The sequence below is a fragment of the Mixophyes fleayi genome, chromosome 5 (assembly GCF_038048845.1).
Source record: "Mixophyes fleayi isolate aMixFle1 chromosome 5, aMixFle1.hap1, whole genome shotgun sequence".
Taxonomy (NCBI): Eukaryota; Metazoa; Chordata; class Amphibia; order Anura; family Limnodynastidae; genus Mixophyes; species Mixophyes fleayi.
Window position 1 is genome coordinate 67,489,849 of NC_134406.1, and position 21,243 is coordinate 67,511,091.

The 21,243-nt window shown below is 36.9% G+C and overlaps 1 protein-coding gene across 2 annotated transcripts in view; it reads left to right on the forward strand.

Annotated features, from left to right (window-relative positions):
- The window catches only part of LOC142158410 (ubiquitin-conjugating enzyme E2 E2), a 199,445-nt gene that overhangs the window by 9,531 nt on the left and 168,671 nt on the right, over nucleotides 1-21,243 (forward strand). The window contains exons 1-2 of one of the 2 annotated variants that reach the window (XM_075212334.1): nucleotides 3,009-3,106; nucleotides 4,772-4,956. In XM_075212334.1, the coding sequence (XP_075068435.1) occupies nucleotides 3,044-3,106; nucleotides 4,772-4,956 (248 nt within the window). In that variant the 5' untranslated portion in view covers nucleotides 3,009-3,043. Of the gene's footprint in view, nucleotides 1-3,008; nucleotides 3,107-4,771; nucleotides 4,957-21,243 lie in introns of those variants that run through there. The other variant, XM_075212333.1, reaches the window with a different exon arrangement.

The window sequence follows — 21,243 nt, forward strand, 5'->3', positions numbered from 1 at the left end:
ATTTTGTAGAATGCACTAAATAAATGATAACTAGAATCTGATTGGTTGCTATAGGCAACATCTCCATTTTTTCAAACCCGCAGTTTAGTAAATGTACCCCCTGGAGTGCCACAGATTGGCCAGGCCTGATCTAGATGTAGAGAAATAATTCTAATGATTCTCAGCTGTTGTCCTGAACAGTAGAGGAAGAGAAAGGTTGAACTTATATGGGAGAGCACAGGCTTGTATAAAGGGTGCAAGGACAATCTGGTAAAGTAACCAGTACCCATAGTACAGTCCTTGGTTTTAATATGGGTGTATGCTTGTTACTGACCACATGAGACACTTTTATTTAAGAGTGTTTATTTTTTTTCAATTCTAGTTTCCACGTTAAGGAAAAAAATAAAGTCCGGTTTCTCCCTGTCTGATACAGAACTAATGTATTAGGCAAACAAATCTCACTGGTCACAAGTGCAGTTAACACCTAGCTAGTCTGCATTAGTTAGTTTTTATTAATATGGCATAAACATGGCCTTATTATGTGTTGTTTATGGATTGTGAAAAATTAAAAACTAGCTGGTCTCCAGGTTTTTTGCTGTAAAGCGACAATGAAGAATGGAAGATATCGGCTGTACAAGCACATTCTGACAAGAACTAGCCAAGAATAAACCTCTTGTAGCAAACTGAGAGCTTCTGAGCGTTGTAGAGAAATGCTTTGTTTTCATTAGCCATGATAGCATAATGTCAGATGGCATCTATAATAGTTTTTACAAATTGTTAAACATTATTCCTACTCTCTAAATTCATCAAAAACCTCCATAAATTGATTTCCATTGCTCTCAGCAACTTATTTTAAAGTTATATCGTCCAGAGAAAAATACAATAAAGTTCTTTAGGGATGCAATATAAAGATCCTCTTGTAAACGTTTAAATATAAGTAATAAAATATGACTTGTACTGCTTCTATTACAGACCAAGTGATTTGTGCCCTATAGAATGCTGTGCTTTATATAACCGGTAGGAAGTAGCAAATCATGTTAGGGTTATGGCTATTTTAGTTTTTATGTATTTGCAAGATATATTGTCTGTGTTTTTATTTAATAATGTTATGTTTGTACCTGCTAACTTTTGTTTCATTTTAACAATGATTTTTATTCAGTGATATATCTAAAGAGATGTATACAATGTAACTTGACTTGAAAAGAAAAATATCTTTACAGTTGCAAGACAAAATGTTGAAATGATAAAGCATAGAGCTGCACAGTGGATACGGTTCCTAACTATGTGAAATAAAATTAAGTTGGCCAATAATGTTGCCATTTCATCAACCAATTTGGTTGTTCTGTACATCACTGACCATGTCAGCCAAAAATAATTTAGTTTGAACAATCAGATTGTTACATAACATTTATTTGTATAACTTTAAAGATGGTTTTTATTTAGTGATATATCTAAATAGATATATGCAGTGTTACTTGACTTGAAAAGAATAACATCTTTATAGTTACAAGACAAAATGTTGAAATGGTAAAAGCATTGTTTTTAAAAAGAAGAACATCCATTTAAAGAAGAGGAGTTGAAGAATGAATAAAGAAAATAAAATCATACTTACCTTGGAAAACCCCGGTCACCAAATCTGCTGAATTACACAATGAATGTAACAGTCCAATGCCACCCTCCTCTCTAAACTTACCTCTCAGCCTTTTTCAAACAGACAGACAAGTGTTCATTCACTTCTACCATCTTATCATTTGTGAATTGATCTTTCACTTTTTTGCTATAGAGTTACTCTGGTACATTTTTATTTTTGTACATAGCAGCAGTAAAGAATTTATTATTTTTAAGTCAAATAATATTGTGTTTATTTCTGTATGAAGGCCCAGATGTGATTCTTTTAATAGTGGTGTTGTATGTTGAACTTCATAGTGTGCACTGCATTTGTTTCTACTTGATTTTGTGTTTAAATTGAGTAAGTGCTTTACTTTCACTTTTCATATGCACAGTGTGCACTTGTTGTCACTTCAAAATATCCTAACATGGGGCCTAATTCATTAAGCATCTTAACTTGAGAAACTTCTTATTTCAGGCTCCTGGACAAAACCATGTTACAATGCAAGGGGTGCAAATTAGTATTCTGTTTTGCACATAAATTAAATACTGACTATTTTTTCATGTAGCACACAAATACTTGATAGCTTATTTGTACACTTAAATTTAAAGTTGATATTTGTGTGCTACATGAAAAAACAGTCAGTATTTAACTTATGTGCAAAACAGAATACTAATTTGCACCCCTTGCATTGTAACATGGTTTTGTCTAGGAGACTGAAATAAGAAGTTTCTCAAGTTAAGATCCTTAATGAATCAGGCCTATGGTTTTTATAAACCAGAATTATCTTCTCTGCTATGTTTTGATTTCATCATACTTCTGTGTACTTACATGTAATGAGCTTGCAACAAAGTCTCATGGATGCACCTATTTTATGTCATAAATGATTCTTGTATCTAGTACATAAAAGTCCTCTAAAAACATTTTGCAAAAGTTACTTTTTAATTGAAGCTGACACTGTGTGATTGGGCTCATTTATTGAATGATAAATGCCAATATTAGTGCCTGCATGATGTTAAATGTTTAAAATATTTAGAAATCTTTAAAACAATTTAAATTACATACTTATTTCCACATGCCCCTACAGTCATATTACCTAATAGAAATATCTAATTTGCACTGTAAATGATGAGTGTGTCTTATACACACAAAGCTAAAAAAAATAAACCATACTGTAGGGAAGAGATGGATAGATGTAGAACATACACAAGAAGCCAGTAGGAATAACACAACAGTTGACTGATAAACACTTATGGGTGAATTGTTTCCTGCAGCTGAGATATTTATTATTTCATATTTGTTTTCCCTACTAGGTTTTATATTTACCTAAACCATATTCATAGTGGGATGTCCACCCATCATCATTTTTATTTCCCCAGATATTGCAGATCAGCAAGAGTCACTCTCCTGGATCCTATGCTCTAAGCAAGACTAATAATTTAACATCATCCATAGATGCTAATAAAACAATGGCAGGAAATGGTCACATTAGCATGCAAAATTATTGACATTTTTGAAGTAAGCCTCCCTGAGTCTATTTAATACAATCCATTTAACTGAAGCTGCAAAGCTGTCATACCTGGTCATTTAACCACAGGGGTTAAAAAGCATGATTTAATTAGCGCTTTTTTTTTTAAAACTAATTAGTGTTAAATAAAAAACACAGACGTGTAGGAACATGGGGAGAATAGAGTCATTGGAAGCTATTGGTTCCAATACTCCATGCCCACTTCAGCAGTTTTTGTGTGCTCATGCTCCGTTTACTCGTGTTCATTGTAGTGACTACAAGTTGATCAATTGATTATGTTTCAAATGTGGAATCTCAGTCAAAAAATTGAGGATTTGAATATTCCACGGCTATTTCTTTGATGGCCCACAGAAGTGAAAATTGATTATATATATTTTACAATAAGTTAAACTACTGTGAAAATAATCCCTAAATAAAAAACTGCTCAGTTTATCAATGGGCAAAGGGCCACACGCACTTGCACAGTCCTAGGGTAATCTACTTTCTTCAAGCTGCACAGTGGATACGGTTCCTAACTATATGAAACAAAATTAAGCTGGCCACTAATGTTGCCATTGCATCAGCCAGTTTGGTTGCTCTATACATTACTGTGCATGTGAACCAAAAATGATATAGTCTGAAAAATCAGATTGTTATATAATTTGATTATGTAAGTTCATGGGTTCCATATCTCTTGTGATAGGTAAACATAATGTCAAGTTTAATGCTCTGTGTCACTGTATGAGCATATGACAACTTCAGAACACCAAAGGCCTGACTCTGATTTGAACACAAGTGTAAAGGTAAAAGTTATGAGTGATGGTTTCTGACCTATCTCCCTATGACAAGCCTAAGAGTTTTTTTTCCGGATGTGATACATTATTTATTTATAAAACATCTTAACAGGAAGACATAATTTAAGTGTATCCTGGATTACTTTGCTATTTATCACCTAAAGAAAAATTGTCATCAAAACGTTTATGTTCATTTATCAAAACTATACAACGCAATGTTAAAAGTTAGCTTATCTGTTTTATCAGTTTACATATGGTCACAGAAATCTGAGGTCCATTGTCCCTAATTATTTACAGTAGGGGGTGATTAATTCCATATAATACACAACTTTTCCTAATGATCACTTAATTGATGACATCATAACTCATTGATTAGCAGCAATAACATCAGAACTCACATCTTTTTAAAGATTTTCTTTCCAGTAGATCAATATATATCCAATTACTTGTGTATTATAAGAAAATAATAATTGGTTTCATATACTGATTGTCTTACTCTGCCTTTTTGGCACGCTAATTAGTACTTTTATTATAGCCTACAGATGTCACTGTGACTATAGCTGCTATAGTGTTGTTTACTTATGATTATGAGCTGTCCATACACAACGAAGATGAAGACAATAACAATTCAATAGCATTTAACGTTAATAGTAGACAATACTATTGTAATTGCACTATTTTACATGTGTTTTTATGGATTACTTTTACTGTGTTTTGCCATTAACAATGTTTTGCTTAAAGTAAAATGCCAATAAAATAAGTTAAATTAAAGATAAGCTTGAAATGGATAAATATTTGTTATTACTCAGTGTTCAGTTTTGACCTATATCCAGAATTTAAGTATTAAAAATTGGTAACAGTTCTCATACTTTTACCTTCTAGAGCCTCAAAATGTCAACTGAAGGTCAAAGGGTAGATGACAGTCCAAGTACTAGCGGAGGTAGCTCTGATGGAGACCAACGAGAAGGGGTTCAAAATGAGCAAGAGCGGGAGAAAGTTCAACCTAAGAAGAAAGAAGGGAAGATATCCAGCAAAACAGCTGCCAAGCTGTCCACTAGTGCCAAAAGGTACCCACTGCTTTCTTTTTCCTTCATTATATTTGTGTATTTTATCAATTCTTATGTATTTTCCCTTAAAATGCACTCATCACTTGCACAGGGGAGGAAACTATTTTGGTGGTTGAACCAATGTTCGTGAAAATGCAACCTATACATTCATGAGGAACTTGTAACATCACTAAGGACCTAATTCCTAGGGAATGTATAGGCTGCGTTCTAGGCAATATTGGTTTAATCCACAAAATGGCTGCCTCCACTGTGCATAGGCCCCATGTTTATCTTAAAGGAACAATAAACAAGTGACATGGGCAGTGAACCTCCATTTTCAGTGCATGTATCTTATCAACAGTGCTACATTTACAAGATTCCAAGGTGTATGATATTATATGTAACCTGTTATCTGCTTCAGTATGTTCTATTGTCCTCTGTCAGCCGCCATTTAAAGCTCAGACAGGTTCTGCCATGTACCAGATGTATAGTATGTGTGACATGCTTTAGGAAAATGCTACCCAACTGATTAAATCTTATGTTTCGAGATACTTAGTCTTGATAAGTTTATATATATATATATTATTTGTAAATTCTAGTAGTTACTATCTCAAGTATTTTAGGTCTAGCTCTGATTGCAAATATTGTAAAAAAAAAAAAATATATTGTAATTGGGTGTAAGATATATATATATATATATATATATATATATATATATATATGCACCAGTAGGCTTATCTAACACAGGTGAGCCACCATATTAACACCACTTACAAGTAAAGTGAATAACATTGATTATCAAGTGAATAGTAAGTTCATGAATTTGATGTGTTGGAAGCAGGAAAAATGGGAAAGTGTAATGATCTGCATTACTTGGACAAGGGCTAAATTGTGATGGCTAGACAACTGGGTCAGAGCATCTCCAAAATGGCATATCTTGTGGTGTGTTCCTGGTATTCAGTGGTTAGTACTTACCAAAAGTGGTCCAAGGAAGGACAACCGATGAGCCGCTGACAAGAGACTTGGGCAACGCAGGGCTCATTAATATGTATGGGGAACGAAGGCTAGCCCATCTGGTCCAATCCCACAGAAGAGCTACTGTAATACAAATAGCTAAAAAAGGTAATGCTGGCTATAGTAGAAAGGTGTCAGAAGACACAGTGCCGCAGACTATTCAGAGTGTCCATGCTGACTCCCTGTCCACTGCCGAAAGTGCCTATAATGGGCATGTGAGCATCAGATATGGAGCAATGGAAGAAGGTGGCCTGGTCTTATGAATCACGTTTTCTTTTACATCATGTGGACAGCTGGGTGCACCTGCATCATTTACATGGTAGTGACTTCTTTCAGCAGGATACTGTGCCCTGCCACACTGCAAAAATTGTTCAGGAATGGTTTGAGTATCATGACAAAGAGTTCAAGGTGTTGACTTGGCCTCCAAATTCCCCACATCTCAATCCGATTGAGCATCTGTGGGATGTGCTGGATAAACACGTCACAGCCATGGACTTACAACATTACTTACAGGACTTAAAGAATCTGCTGCTAATGTTTTTGCACCAGATACCACTGGGTGCCTCCAGAATTCCTGTGTAGTCCATGCCTCGACGGATCAGAGCTGTTTTGCTGTCACGAGAGGGACCTACACAATAGTAGGCAGGTGGTTTTCATGTTGTGGCTGATCAGTTTATATTTAAAATTTTTTGCACTTTAAATAAATTGAAGAGTAGTTATATTGAATAAAATCTACCTATTTTTAATACCTTGTTCAAACATTATTTCTATGTATTCTACGAGTTTCTACAGTATTTTCGCAATGCACTCTTCCATTTGAATTAACATGGGATTAAGTTTGTTCTGCAGTATAGTTTCTATACGCATATTACTGTACATACATCCTCATGCCTCTGAGAAAGTGTCATTGTAAGCACAAAACTAGTTAGGACTCCAGCTGACCCGTTCACCCATTTTTATCTTTTATACTTTTTTGGTGCCAATGCTAATAAAGAAATTGTTTTGACAATAAAAGGTTAGCAGTGGCTTCCTTTGATTGTCATTAGTGTGGTTGCTACCTTGTTACCTCTTACATGTACAGAAAAATAGGTTGATTGTAAAGTGTATGTTTAGCTTAGTACATGGTTGTGACATGCAGTTTATTAAGGATGTTTTCATTTTTTGGTTCTCTGTCAATGTACCTACTTGTTTGTTCAAGCTTAGTAGATGAAGCAATTGATGTTCCCAATATTATACACTTGACTGCGTTAGCGACACACAGTCCAGGATCTTACACTTTTGAAGAATTTCAGATGAGAACAGTCAAATTTTCAAGACTATGTGTATTTGATTGATGTTTGTGATCTTTGAGAGCACCTGTGAATCCAAACTATAAAAAGTGGATTCCATACTGATATTTCTGAGTCACAGAACATTGGCTATTCTGAACGCTAGATTGTGATTCCATATGTACTGGTAGAGAGAGCTGTTGAGATGTGCATCGGTTGCTGGTTAAGATTGATGTGTATGAATGGTTTTTTTTTTTATGTTGATTTTTATTTGAATGAATTTTTCCACTAACATTTTACTCATTTAGTTGACAAATCTCCAGCACTGCATTCTTTTCTTTATTTTCTATATTATATTAGGAGACTCCTCATACAGCTGTGAGTTTTGACATACATTGAATATTTAAGATTGCTAAACAGTCTGCGCCATTAGGAGTAATGTTTTTGAGGTAAAATGTCATGCTCATATCGCTGAAGCTGTTTGAAAAGCACTTTGACTGTGGTGAAATAAATGCTATAATGACTAAATGAGTCAAAAAGCTCAAACGATAAAGGGGAGAATATACCTTAGAACTAGCAATGGCATCAGTAGGCCTTGCGTTTACACCCACCATCTGTAGAGTGCAGTTTGTTGCTTAGGAGACTGCAAATCAGACATTTGGATCCATTGAGCTTTCTGTTTGTATGCACTGTCTCACTTAAATTTCCACTCCAAAATGATGTACGATAAAAATGTATATATTGTTCTTTTTTATTCAAGTAGACATTGTATACCCGCACCACAACAACCTCTTCCCTTCTGTACTCCTAACCCCCCTCCCATATGTTTTCTTGCAAATAGCTCAATAAAAAAAAAATTCTCTACCCCCTAAACACATACTTGCCAACTCTCCCGGAATGTCGGTGAATCGCATCATTTTGGCCCCACCCCCACAACAAAATGACGTTTTTGTTGCAGGGGTAGGGCCAAAATGACGTGCTTGACCGAGCCCCGCACCCTCCCGGCCTCCAACCATGCCCCCTGCCCGGGATCTCCCGGAATTCACCATTTAAATGTTGGCAAGTATGCCTAACCATTTTGTATATATTCCCTTCCAGCAAAGTAAGTTCACAGAGAGCTTCCTAGCTATGTTTAGTTAAATGTAAACACATTTTTTACATGTAATTTACTTTTTGCATTAATGCACATGCTTTTGTATATCAATGTCCAGCAGTGGGTTTATTTGTTTTTTAACAGATTTGCATCTGCTGCAGTCACATAAACTTCTTGTGACCTATAGTCCAAATGTTCTTCGATGCACTGGCAAAAAATCCTGACTAATGAGCCAATTGCTCCAAAAGGCATATCACAAACACACCACAGTACGCTATTGTTGTTTGTGAAGTTTGCACGTTCCTATGGCTGGCTTCTGCAAATACCTCATGCTCTCAAAGCAATCGGTAGAATACTTGCTGTACAATATTGGAAACGTAGGAATACTCCTATCATTTTCATTATTTACTATCTGGCTATATCCCATACTTACCAACTTTCTAAAGTTCATTTCCCGGGAGCCTGCCGGGGGAGGAGGGGGCCGGGGCGGCAAAATATCGTCATTTTAAACCCGCCCCGGTGACGTAATGATGCAAACGCGTCATTTTACACTGGGGGCGGGGCCAAATGCCGCGATTCCCGGAGAATTGGCGCATTTTGGACCAAATTCTGCCGACTTCACTAGGAAGTGGGCAGATTCGGGAGATTGCCATACTCTCCGCCCAAAATGCGGGAGTCTCCCGGACATTCCGTGAGAGTTGGCAAGTATTCTATATCCTCTATTAGCCCTGTAAACATATATACTCAGTGAAAGGGTATGCAGATTGTGTAAGGGTCCCAACCAGAATGATAGATAAAGTAGTCCTACTCTGAGTTTTTTGTGCCCTTGGTTTGGTGTTGGTGATATGTCTATTACTTTCTATATATTGGTTATCCAGTATCCATTTCCAGTTGTGTGGCTTTCACTGAATGCATTCTATTGAATACAAATGTATAAATGCATAAAATACATTGCTATTTATTTTTATGACTCTTTTCACCCTAAAAACCAATACACTGAAAGGAATATAGATAAAAGAACACAGCAGAACTGATAGACAGACACTTCTGCAGACTGGTACATTAAGGGTTATTGGTGTTTATACCTTGGCTTGGTCCATCTCTGCCTCTCCTCATTCATGTCCTTGCTCCTTTCCTCTCCTCACAAGTCTTTCCTGCATTTATGTTACGCCTACCAGCAGACACATGGGATTTATGCAGGCACAACTGTATACACAGGCAGCCCATAGTAGAGAAAAACTGTGAAATTACTGTACTATTATTAAATGTTTCTGAGATGACAGAATCAGAAGCTATTATCCTGTCTGAGGGATATGATGTTTTGCATAAGACCAGTTAACATTTGCTTTGGCTATTATTTTTATTATTATTCAACTATAAAAGCTTTCTTAACTGGCCATATCTTACATTAATATAGTTAATACTGTGTTCTCCCCAGAAAATATTGCCAGGGGGATGGCATTAAGAAGCTGCCAGGTGGGGGCAGTTGTAATACATTGCAATAATAATGAAAAGTGTTGGAGGTTATTGCCCACACCTGCCAGGACTGGTCAGACTGGGGCTCAGTGGTCTAACACACACTACTGGCTGTAGTGCTCACATATTGCCTGTTATAATAGGACTCTGTTGGGCTCTAAGAGACGGATGGCAAGTAAAAACAGCCGATGCAGCAAAAGGGAGCTGGGGAGAACACTGGTTAATCTTTCTTCCTGTATATATAAATATGATGTATTTTATTTTAAAAAGAAGGTCAGTTGATGGTAAGTGCATAGAGACACATGGATTACATAACAACAGCAGTGCAGTAAAACATAGTAAACAACCAGGCGTTTGATGTAATCGTTATCTTGCACTAGGCTAGTGAAAACTGCTCAGTTGCTGTAGATAAATGTATGTACTTGTGCACTCCTATTAGTAAATAATCCTCCCAGTGTTTTGTTGATATCACCCCTAATCTATTTATAGGTTTGTAAGGAAACTGTATGAGTGAGCAGATGTTCAGATAGAGTCTTCAGGGTGTGTGAATGTTTAGCATCTAGCTGCAAACACCAGGGAATACTGTATTTTCAATGGAACGGCTTGTTACAGTTATATCCATCTTTGGCACAAAATAGGAAGAGTGTTTTCCAGGTGTGTCCTCCTCTTGTTACATGTAACACTGTTGTGCACACACTCTAAGGATTACATTTTTTTCTCTGGCAGATTTTGGCCTATAATACATGGAAAAAAGCTACGTTAATAATATTGCAAATCATTGCACTTGAAAAAAGACAACTCTTTTCAGTATTTTACAGTATCAGCACATTATGTGACAAGTGGATTAAATGTAGCATTTTGTTTGTTCTCCGCAATTATTTTGATGGTTTGGTTCAAATATTTATCATATTTACTGTATTATTTTTCTTATTTAAACATTTGGAATGTTGTAAAAGGCCGGTATGGTGTTGAAAAGATCTGCATTGACCTCTGATGTCCTTGTTTACGAAGTATCATAGACACTTGCTCACAAACTTATTATTAAAACCAAGATAACCTGTTTTAGTTGTCTGCTACTAAAGCATAATTGTTTCAGCTACTGTTTCAGTTGTTTAGTTTGGTCTCCATCCAGTTAATGAGGACGTATTATGCTGTATTATATGTTTCTTTTGCTTCAAGCCTTATACCCACAGATGTTTGTTTTGCGTTTAAAACGCAAGAACAAACACAAGTGAAAATGCATATCAAAGTGTAATTTATGTTTTATGTAAATGCTCTGCATAACTAATATTTATAGTACATGCACAAGTCCATATTTTTACCACTAACAATGCATGTGAACATGCTTTTTGGAAACATTTTTTATAAGTTTAGCTAAAATAAAAGTCTGCATTTTTATCACATTTATATAATGTATCATGCATTTTTTAAACTATGTTCCACTTTTTTGCCTGTGTTTTTTTTAATCCTTTTTTTAATGCCTTTTTTTTGCATGTAAACCAAGTGTTAACCACATGTTATAATGGGTTCAAAATGCATACTGAATTTTAGGTTCATGCCCATAGAGCAAATATTAAAAAATATATATGGCCCATGGTCCTTTAACCTTGGATCTCCTATCAATATCCATGGTCCTTTATCCTTGGATCTCCTATCAATATCCTAAATAAATACTCTGTGAAATTGTGTGATTCTTAACACAGCCAGATGCCTTGTTGCAAAATATTGGAAAACCCAGATGCCCCTTCTAGACAACAATTTCTAAATAACATTTGGTATCTATGGGAAAAAATTCAGCATATATAAATAAGAAGACTCATAAATTCTCCCAAATTTGGAGTGATTGGTTCATTTACACTAGCCTCTTTGGTCCCAAACTATCGTCTGACCAAACTCAAAATATATCATCCCTTTTCCTATAAATAATATTGAATATGAATGAACACAAAATCATATTCCAAAATATCAGTCCACTGGGAGTCACAGATTAGGTCTTGATTCCCTCCCGACTTTTTCCCCATTTAATACATTATTTATAGTCACACTCCCTCATATCTCTTAACTTAACTTAATAATGACTTTCAGTTATTATATCTTGTCTATATATTTATATTATGTTATCACCACATTTAGGATTGTTCTTTTTATTCCTATTTATATTTTAAGATGTTATTTAATTTAGTCTTTAATGAATTATATTAAATCTTTATAACATGTGTGACAAAAACTTTACAAATAAAGTATTCAAAAAAAAACAAAAAAAAAACTGTAGCAAGCTGTGTTCTCAAAGCTGGACACAGACTTATTCTTAAAAATAAGGACTGTAGGAGAAAAAAAACAGTCCTTGTGTAGTGTTATTGCTTTCAACATAGGATAACATTTTCTGTGTGGATGGGTCTACAAATAAGATAAAATTTCAGTACATTTTGACATGTGGTGTACATGTAAGAAATTACATTAAAAAGGTTTACAAAACAGACACTAAATGGCATATGAAAATACATCATAGTGACTCTTAGTCCTTCAGAACTCCAATTAATCAATTAACCTATTATTGTAATCTACATTACTCTGTAGGCAGCCATTTTGTGATCTGAACAAATATGTAATACGCAGCAGCCTGTAAGTATACTAAGCTGCAGTTATGCTACTAGTTCCTAGTAAACTGATTTAATATTGGTTTAGCCCACAAACTGGTTACATATGTAAATAAAAAAACAAAAAAAACCATGCACTGGAAATTGAAAATCTTACATTATTGACTTTCGTTGGGTAAAGCATATGCACAAATGTAGCTTCATTTTGCTGCATTCGGCAAGGAAACAATATGGAAGAGAATATGGATTTGAAATTAAAACTATGCTTTACAAATTAAGAAAGATAAAAATGTGTATTTTTTGACAGGAGGGTAATTGTTATTTGTAATGTAATGTAAATGGGTGTATTTTTATCTTAAGCGGAGAGAGGTCACATCTAAGTAGTTATATTTACTTACAGTCAATTTTCTAGGAAAGCACCTAAAAAACTTTGAGGCCTATTTATCATTATTCACATTTTTGATCCATTAAGTAACGTCTATCTATATGTCTCAGCGATGACAGATGACTTAACAGAGCACTTTACCATTAAAGTCATGCTGGAACAGTGCATCCAATAGGAGGTTGTCCTAGCATTGACTCTGAAAACTCTGGTTCTGACACAGAGTTTTTACTACGCATGCACGACCTAGAGTGGCGCATGCGCAATGGACAATACTGGTAATTAACACAGGTGAGCAGGAAGGCTGCCGGAGAAGCTTCCAAAGATCCCTATCCTATAAATTCTGGCGACTGTTGTGTTATGCGGTACTTTGTCTATTACAGGAGATATCTCTGATATCTCCTGCTTTGGGCATTTGTTAATTGCTAGTAAACTTAAAATTGCCTAAATCTTTTCCGGATGGTTTAAGGCTTGATAAATGGGCCCTTCTTCTACAACCACTATGCTATTTTGAGGTAAAAATATAGTCATCACTAAATCTTTTTCTCCATCATTACAGTTTGTGCCTCTTTACCCTGTATAACAGATTCTCTGATATTTTCATGCTAATCTATGCACACTGTTTGCCTCTGTCTCCCTGATGTGTAGATAATGTGATTGATTAGAAAATTCAGAAGACAGCACTACACTAAGGAGCTAGAAGCATAAACTGATGCCTGTTGTGTCATCGTCTCTTCATTTATCATCCCTTATGTATCACTGGAAAATTCCTTCAGGATTTTAGAGGCAAACTGCTATGCTCTAAATAGATTTTACAACACAAAGTCCTTAAATGGGAATTATAGCTAGGATGCTTGTTATTTTTCTGAGCAAAATAGAATTTGGTATCATACACATATGTGATATTACAGCACCAACATAATTTTAGAATTTTGTATTTTTGGTTCTTCATTAGGCTTTATATAACAGCTATTTTACTGGCTTTAAAGAGCAAGTTTGGGTTGTATTTAATTTAGTAGCCTCACATTGATGCGAGCAATTGGCTTTTTCTCAGTAGACTGCTTGCCAAGAATTGTGAAAGAAAGTTGTAATGACTGCCAATATTGTAAAACACTGCATCTCGCACTAGTTTGCTAAAGTACACTGGTGAGTCTGGAAGATTGTTATGTCCTCCACTCCCTGCTTTCTCACAGCTGCTCGAAGCAGTGCAAGCAGGCCTTCTCAGATTGGCTCATCTAGTTCAGATAGCAGAGTCCTGTGCTCACCCTAATATATAACGTATTTCCCCATGTATAAGGCGCACCTTTTTCCCCCAAATTTTGGGTCTAAAAAAAGGGTGCGTCTTATACACTGCCAGCGCTACGTACCTGAATGAAGAAGATGATCTCTGGTGTGAGGGTATGAGAGAGGAGTTCACGCTGAACAGATCAGTGCTTGCCAGTTTCATGTAAAAAGACCATCAGGTCCTTCAGGTGCCTCCCAGTCTCCGCTGACCGCCGATATTGAGCCCAGCGTGTAGTATGGTATGTACAGCGCTGTGCAGTAGCGCTGCCTTCCTGTAACTGAATGTGGGACTTTATTGTAAACTCTGCTCCTCTAGACCTGATGTGAGATCTCTGACTAAAATCACAACCAGACAAGCCTTCTGCTTTAGTAACTTATTGTAATACATCTTTTTTTAAATTTAGGGCCCCAAAATAAAGGTGCGTCTTATACATGGGGAAATACGTTATGGTGTCAGAAAGAGGAGACAATGATGGACATGAGCAATAGCTGTGATATTGAAGTGTCAGTGGGGCCAAATCAGTTTATATGCTATCTGCTTATTTCTACTGCCAAGCCGCTTATGAGCGTTCCCTTTTGAAATGTCTGAACTGCACTCAGTAGAGTTAAGGAAAAGTTCTTGGTTGATGTTATAAAAATAGTATCAGTTTCTTACATGTAGAGATATTTTGAACCCACTGTTTATATTTCAGGGCTCCTACACATGGTGTTGAAAAACGCTATTCAAAACATGGAAAAAAACAGAGGCCTTACACACAGGCTTTATTTATAATCATTTACATACTTTGACGCTGATGGTCCAAAAATAATCAAGTGAAGGGGATTGTACACGTTCAAACTTTCTGATAAGTATTTGCTTTGTGTGGTGTCAATTACTATGGTGCCTGCAGAGTTCGAATATGTTATCGCTAAGTAAAATGTAATGGAGCTCTATGGGAAAGCTAAGTAAAGCTGGGTACACACTACACTGTTTTCATCCAATAATCGTCTCAAACAGCCGACATACGACTGCTCGTTCAAAAGTCGGGTCAGTGTGTGCAGTGACACGATGGTCGAAAGTCTGCCCAAATGGACGATTATCGCCTCATTTGGGTGGTCGTACCGTTTAATATTTTCGTTCCAATCTCATTTCCGCTGTGTAGTGCATAAACTTCCGACCGATCCACAACAGTGAGTACGAAATTACAGTCATTGCTCACGACAACATGGCTGTTAAAAGTCGCTAAAGGGACGTCCGCTCTTCCCATTATCGTCCTAAACAAGGCTAGTGTGTATGCAGTCCATGGAACTAGCGATCGGACCATCGATCGCATGTAAAATCGTTTGGCATAAAAAGTTGGTCGAAATTTCTGTAGTGTGTACCCAGCTTTAGTGTATAGTACAGTCTGCTGCTCTCAGAAGTGTAAGAACAAATAAGATTTCATCCATTCTCTAACTAGTGTTGTTTTAAACACCCCTGTGTAAGAAGTCTTAGTCTATTCCTAGTGTTGTATGTTTATGATGTCAATAATGATTGCCCCAGACACCAGCACACATATTGGAGTGTTCATACTCCTAAGGTATTTGCTTTAATTATGTGGATTATATATAATGCCAGTCTTTTTTTTCTTGACAAACTGGTATTGTTTCTACATTTTTCTCTTCAAATATCACCTTTATTTCCTTTTTTTTAAAGCTGCTTGTTAAAACATTGAAAGGACAGAATGACATTGTCTGGATTAAATCTGAATGTCACATTTTGCTCTTACGCTTTAGATATCATTAACCTTTACTTGCCCTATATTGGAGGATTTACTAATCACATCTTTAGCTTGTGTGGCCTCAAAACATCCATTCATCTTAATTAAAATATGTTTGCATTGAATAAAACAGCAATAACATTTAAAGAGGTTCTCCAGTATAAGGAAAAAAAAACTTACAAGGGGAAAAAATTGTATTTTTATAAATTACATTCTTATCCGCTATCTCCTGAATTGGAAATTGAGAGACATTTGGAGGTATTTTAGGTAAGCTTCATCCCCAATCCAACCTGGCCAAACCCTATCTATTCACACAACTCCCCAAATTGTGATGCTCCACCTCTACTCCATTACATCCCACCTGTTTTGGCAGCAAACAAACTGAAGATGGTCATGTCTTTTGGTGAACATGGTAAAATATAAATGCAGAGAACAAGAGTTCTTGGTATATTTGCATTAATCAATATGAGAAGCAGCTTGAACCAGTATTTAGTCTACAAAAATAGCAACAATTCACAAGCAATCAATTTCACAGCTGGATTGTGACCATTATAGTAAGATATATCTGATAATTTGCTTATTCTACTGCAAAATCACAGCCACACACATACTGAGTGTTCTAAAGTATCTTCCCCAAGATAATGTCCCTTCACCTCCTTTTGATGCTAACCCATTCCAGGTGGTAAATGTATCAAGCTGCGAGTTTCCAGCAAGTTTCAAAAGTGGAGATGTTGTCTATAGCAACCAATCAGATTCTAGTTATCATTTGTTTAGTAAATTCTACAAGATGATAGCTACCATCTGATTGGTTGCCTTAGGCAACATCTCCACTTTTCAAACCCGTGGGAAACTCGCAGCTTGATACATTTTACCCACAGATCTCTTCTCTGTTTTTGTGTCCTCTGCATTTTGTTACGTTGCCATATATATTTCTATTCCTCTGTGTTATAATAAAACAACTGATTCAAGGTTAAAAACTATTAAAAGCTATAATATATCATCACAGCTGGGGTGATGACACTGTTATACACATGATTCCTTCACAAATTTCATATCAGGTTTGATTCTTTATACAGTATTTGGATGAGAACCTGCATGTGTTTTTACATTTCTTCATGTCTGCATAATCTAAGAATATCTTTCTCTTTTACTTGCCTGCTGTGTACCCTGGCCCCTTCCCAACAAAGTACTATTGTGAGAGTAAGTTTCCTACAATTCCTACTAAAGAACTGTATCACACAGAAGAAGAAAAATAATAATCCGTCAAGTGAATGTACTGATTACTGCCTAGACTCAGCTAGCTTTCATTGAACCTTGGATATACTGTAGGAAATCTCTACAAAGCAAATGTATTGTCAACTTAATTTGTTTGTAGCTGAACAAGACAAATGTAATGGAAACCAAAAAATAGAATTATTCCTGAAATGACTGAAAGGATACCCAAAATGTGTTTATTTTTATGTGCAATAAATATCTTCTGCAATAATTCCAAATAGTCATGTCCAGAAGCAAGGAAAATTGCATTAACGCTGCAAGGAAAAGTGCATTACATGCTGTCCATAGCACTACAATAAAAGCTATTTGTAAACGCTTTTATAGAGCTCAGTTGCGAGCTATGGACACATTTATTTAACCAGTATGGTACGACTCTTGGCTTTCCGTTGGAGGGGCCTACCGGGACCCCATATGTGCTGTACAGAGGGGTTGTGTTTTGTTTTTGTTTTTTGTTAGAAAGGTTGTTCAAAAGTGGTCAACCCTTGTAGCCCTGTTTGTACTACAGCAGCACCCCCTGAACTCCCCCTCCCCTCCTAAATTGTAACCTTTCGCAAAACTTTCAAAACAAACTACCTCCATCAGTAGTTGGCTGAACTTGTTACTGCTGCATTATTTACAAACCCTTATTACAAGCTCCATAAGAGTCTGTATATATAATTTTCGGTGGGTGACCTGAGGGTGTACCTATCCGGTGCTCTGTATGATATTGCCCATTGTTTGTGATATTTGTCAGTATTTATTTAGAGAAATATGCATGGTATGACCATGAGTAACCTGAGGCATGTACCCACAGGTGTTGCAGTAGAGTTTATTAACAGTAGTAAAGCTGCACGGGAAAATGCATGTTAAACACAAATATTTGCCATGTGTTTTGTTACTGGCTGTTAGCTAGAGTTTGGAGCTCACTGTAGGCTCCCGCAATGTGTTTACTTTTTAATGGCGGTAATTGGATAGAACAAGATTAGTTCAGAAAACTGGAACAGAGCGCTACAGCAATGCTAGTAAAAGTTGTAGTGGGTATGGTAAAACATGAAACAATGGTATCTCTTGTCAGACCATATTATGTGTATTTTACTAGTGTTCAAAACACTACTAAATCACATTTAATCAGTAGGTATGTAGCCTTTTTGTGTGTGTAAATGTGAGACTGCATACAGTTATCTAATTTTAGATTTGGGGCGTAATAAAGTTTATTTATCTTACCTGTGTCTAAATTAATGCTATATGTATATTACACAGTAGACATGAAGATATATAAAATACCCTGTAAAATATAGTTAAATTTGATGAATAGTGCCTATATCTGGAGAGTAATGATGTCAGTCCTGCAAAATTTAACCTATATTTGTAGAATAGATATGTCATTCTTGTAAAATAAGATTTATATTTCTAGAGTAGTGATGTCACTTGTGTCATATGACTCATTATGAAAGTGTTTTGAAATAGAATGTGTAACTGTCAGTGAAGGTAAAATACACATAGATGAGAGGATATCCTCAAGCAATTTGCTTTGACTCAAAGTGAAACTTGTGTAATATCAGGAATAATGTACCCCCTACAGTAAGGCTGCCTGTTTATATATAGCTGCAAACTGGAAGATAGCACACATGAGACATAAAGTGCTCGGTAGAATATATCATCTACTCTGATACTTTGTTAATGTACATGTGAACTTAACACTTCAATGTATATTCCCTTCATCACGTAAAAAGCACAGTTTGAACATAAATGTCTTTCAGAGAGAGCCCTCATCTGGCACTAGACTCACTAACCATAACATACTTTTACATGCTACTAAAAACCTTCCCCTCTCCCTCCAACACAGATACATTATAAGACTTTTTTCCTCTGACCTCTTAGCTTCTTTTCACTCCCTGTTTAACGTTACTCTAGTGTTTCTCCAGTGTATTTACTGTGCTGTTGGTATATGCAATTTTGGTTGTTATAATAAATGTTAGTTGTTTACACTTCTTAATTTGCCATGATAACAGTTAAGCACATTTTGTATGTGGGTGGAGGGTAAAGGAATAGTCCTGCTATGTTCATATTTACTTTGAGAAATGTAGGTGTAAAATAAATTGTGTACAGTGCACTTAATCTACAATTCCTGTCCCTGCTTGTTTCTTCTGGGGGGGGTCATACATTTTCTTTTCAAATGACTCAAGGTTATTCCCCTGTATACTAGTGATTAATATTATTATCTTTTATTTATAAGGAGCCACTAAAGATCCATAGTGCCGTACATAACATATACAGAACGCAATGATCCATAGCACATTACATGATACATGAAAAACAAAATATGAAGAACAGATATACTGAATAAATAAGTAATATAACATGGTAATGCTAAGCAAGTAATTTACGGGACAGTGAGTGAGAGTGACGATAATGACCAGCGTGAAGTAGGCCTGAGCTCAAGAAAATTGCTAGGGAAGCAGACCAAGAGGTACAGAAAGTGATGGAATAGTAGACGGAGAACACAAGGAAATATGGCCTTGCTCGTGAGAGCTTACATCCTAAAGGAAAGAGCAAGACACAAATAGGGTCGTATCAGTATTGGGGAAGTGGGGAATAAAGCTGAGACAAGGGAGTTAGGAGGAGGGCTGATAGGCTTGAATAAAGAAATGACTCTTAAGGGCACATTTGAAACCTTTGAGAACAGAGGCTAACCTGATAGGCCTTGGGAGATCGTTCCACAGCTGGGAGCAGCCTAGGCAAAGTCCTTGAAGCGGAAGTGGGAAGAGTCAATGAAGTAGTAAGGTTGTGGTCACTGACAGAACAGAGAGGGTGGCAAGGAGTGTGGCTAGAGATCATGCTTGAGATGCACGGGGGATGATTGATTGAGAGCTTAGAAGGAGGTGGTGAGGAGTTTAAATTTAATTCTGTAGGCCATGGGGAGCCAATGTAGCGACTGGTAGAGAGAAACTACAAAGATAGAGAGGCAAGAGAGAAAAATAAGACCGGCAGCAGTATTGAGGATAGGCTTAAGAGGGGCAGGGCAGGAGACAGGTAGGCCAGAGAGAAAGAGGTTACAGTGATCAAAGCTAGAGATTTCAAGGGAGTGAATAAGAGTTTTGGGGGCTTCTGTGGTGAGAAAGGGCCATATCTTGGATATATTCTGGAGGTGGAAGTAGCAGGATTTTGAGAGGGACAGAATGTGAGGTTTGAAGGAGAGGGAGGAGTCGAGAATGACCTCTAGAATCAGACTTGAGGGACAGAATGGAAGGTAGTGTTAGGGGATGAAAGATAGATTTGGGTGTCCTCAAAATTGAGGCGGTACTGCAAGCCACCAATGAAGGAGGTGAAGAGGTAAAAGAGCAGAGGGCTAAGAACAGATCCTTGGGGACCTCCAACAGGTAAGGGAAGAGGGAGGATGTGAAGTCAGGTGTACAGACTGAAAAAGAGCGGTTGGTGTGACTAGATTAAAACCAGGAAAGGACAGTGTTACTCAGGCTTATAGATTTGAGAGTTTTCAGAAGGAAGGAGTCGTCAATGGTATCAAAGGCAGCAGAGAGGTCGAGAAGGATAAGAAGACTGAAGAGTCCTTTATATTACAGAAGAGAAGGTCAGTAGTGACCTTGGTGAGGGCAGTTTCGGTGTGGAGGGAGTGAAAACCGTCTTGAAGTGGGTCAAGGAATGAGTAAGAAGAGAGAAAGGAAGTGAGACGGTTATAGACAACCCATTTGAGGAGTTTGGAGGCAAAAGAAAGGAGGGAGATAGGGCGGTAATTAAAGAGAGAAGTAGAGTCAAATGAGAATTTTTAGAGTATGGAGAAGACAAGACCATGTTTAAAGGAGGAGGAGAAGGTTCCAGAGGAGAAAGATAGGTTGAGGAGGTGGGCAAGGTGGGAGCAGGCCTCGAGAGAGGGATAGGAGGAGGTGGGAAGGGATGGGGTCAAATGGGCAGATGGAGGGGGGTGAGGAGGAGAGAATGGTGCAGATTTTATTGGCAGAGTGAAGGAAGAGATGGAAGTGAAATGGGGGTGACAGTGGGGAGCAGGGGATGAAGATAGCATCCACAGAGGAGGATGGGAGGAGGGACAAAATGGGTATGGAGCAGGGAGAGGGTGGGGCAAGAAGGGACTGATGGGAGGAGATGTCATGACGTATTGACTCAATTCTGGAGGTAAAGTGGGAAGCATGTATATATTATACACACTATTATAAAACACCCAGTT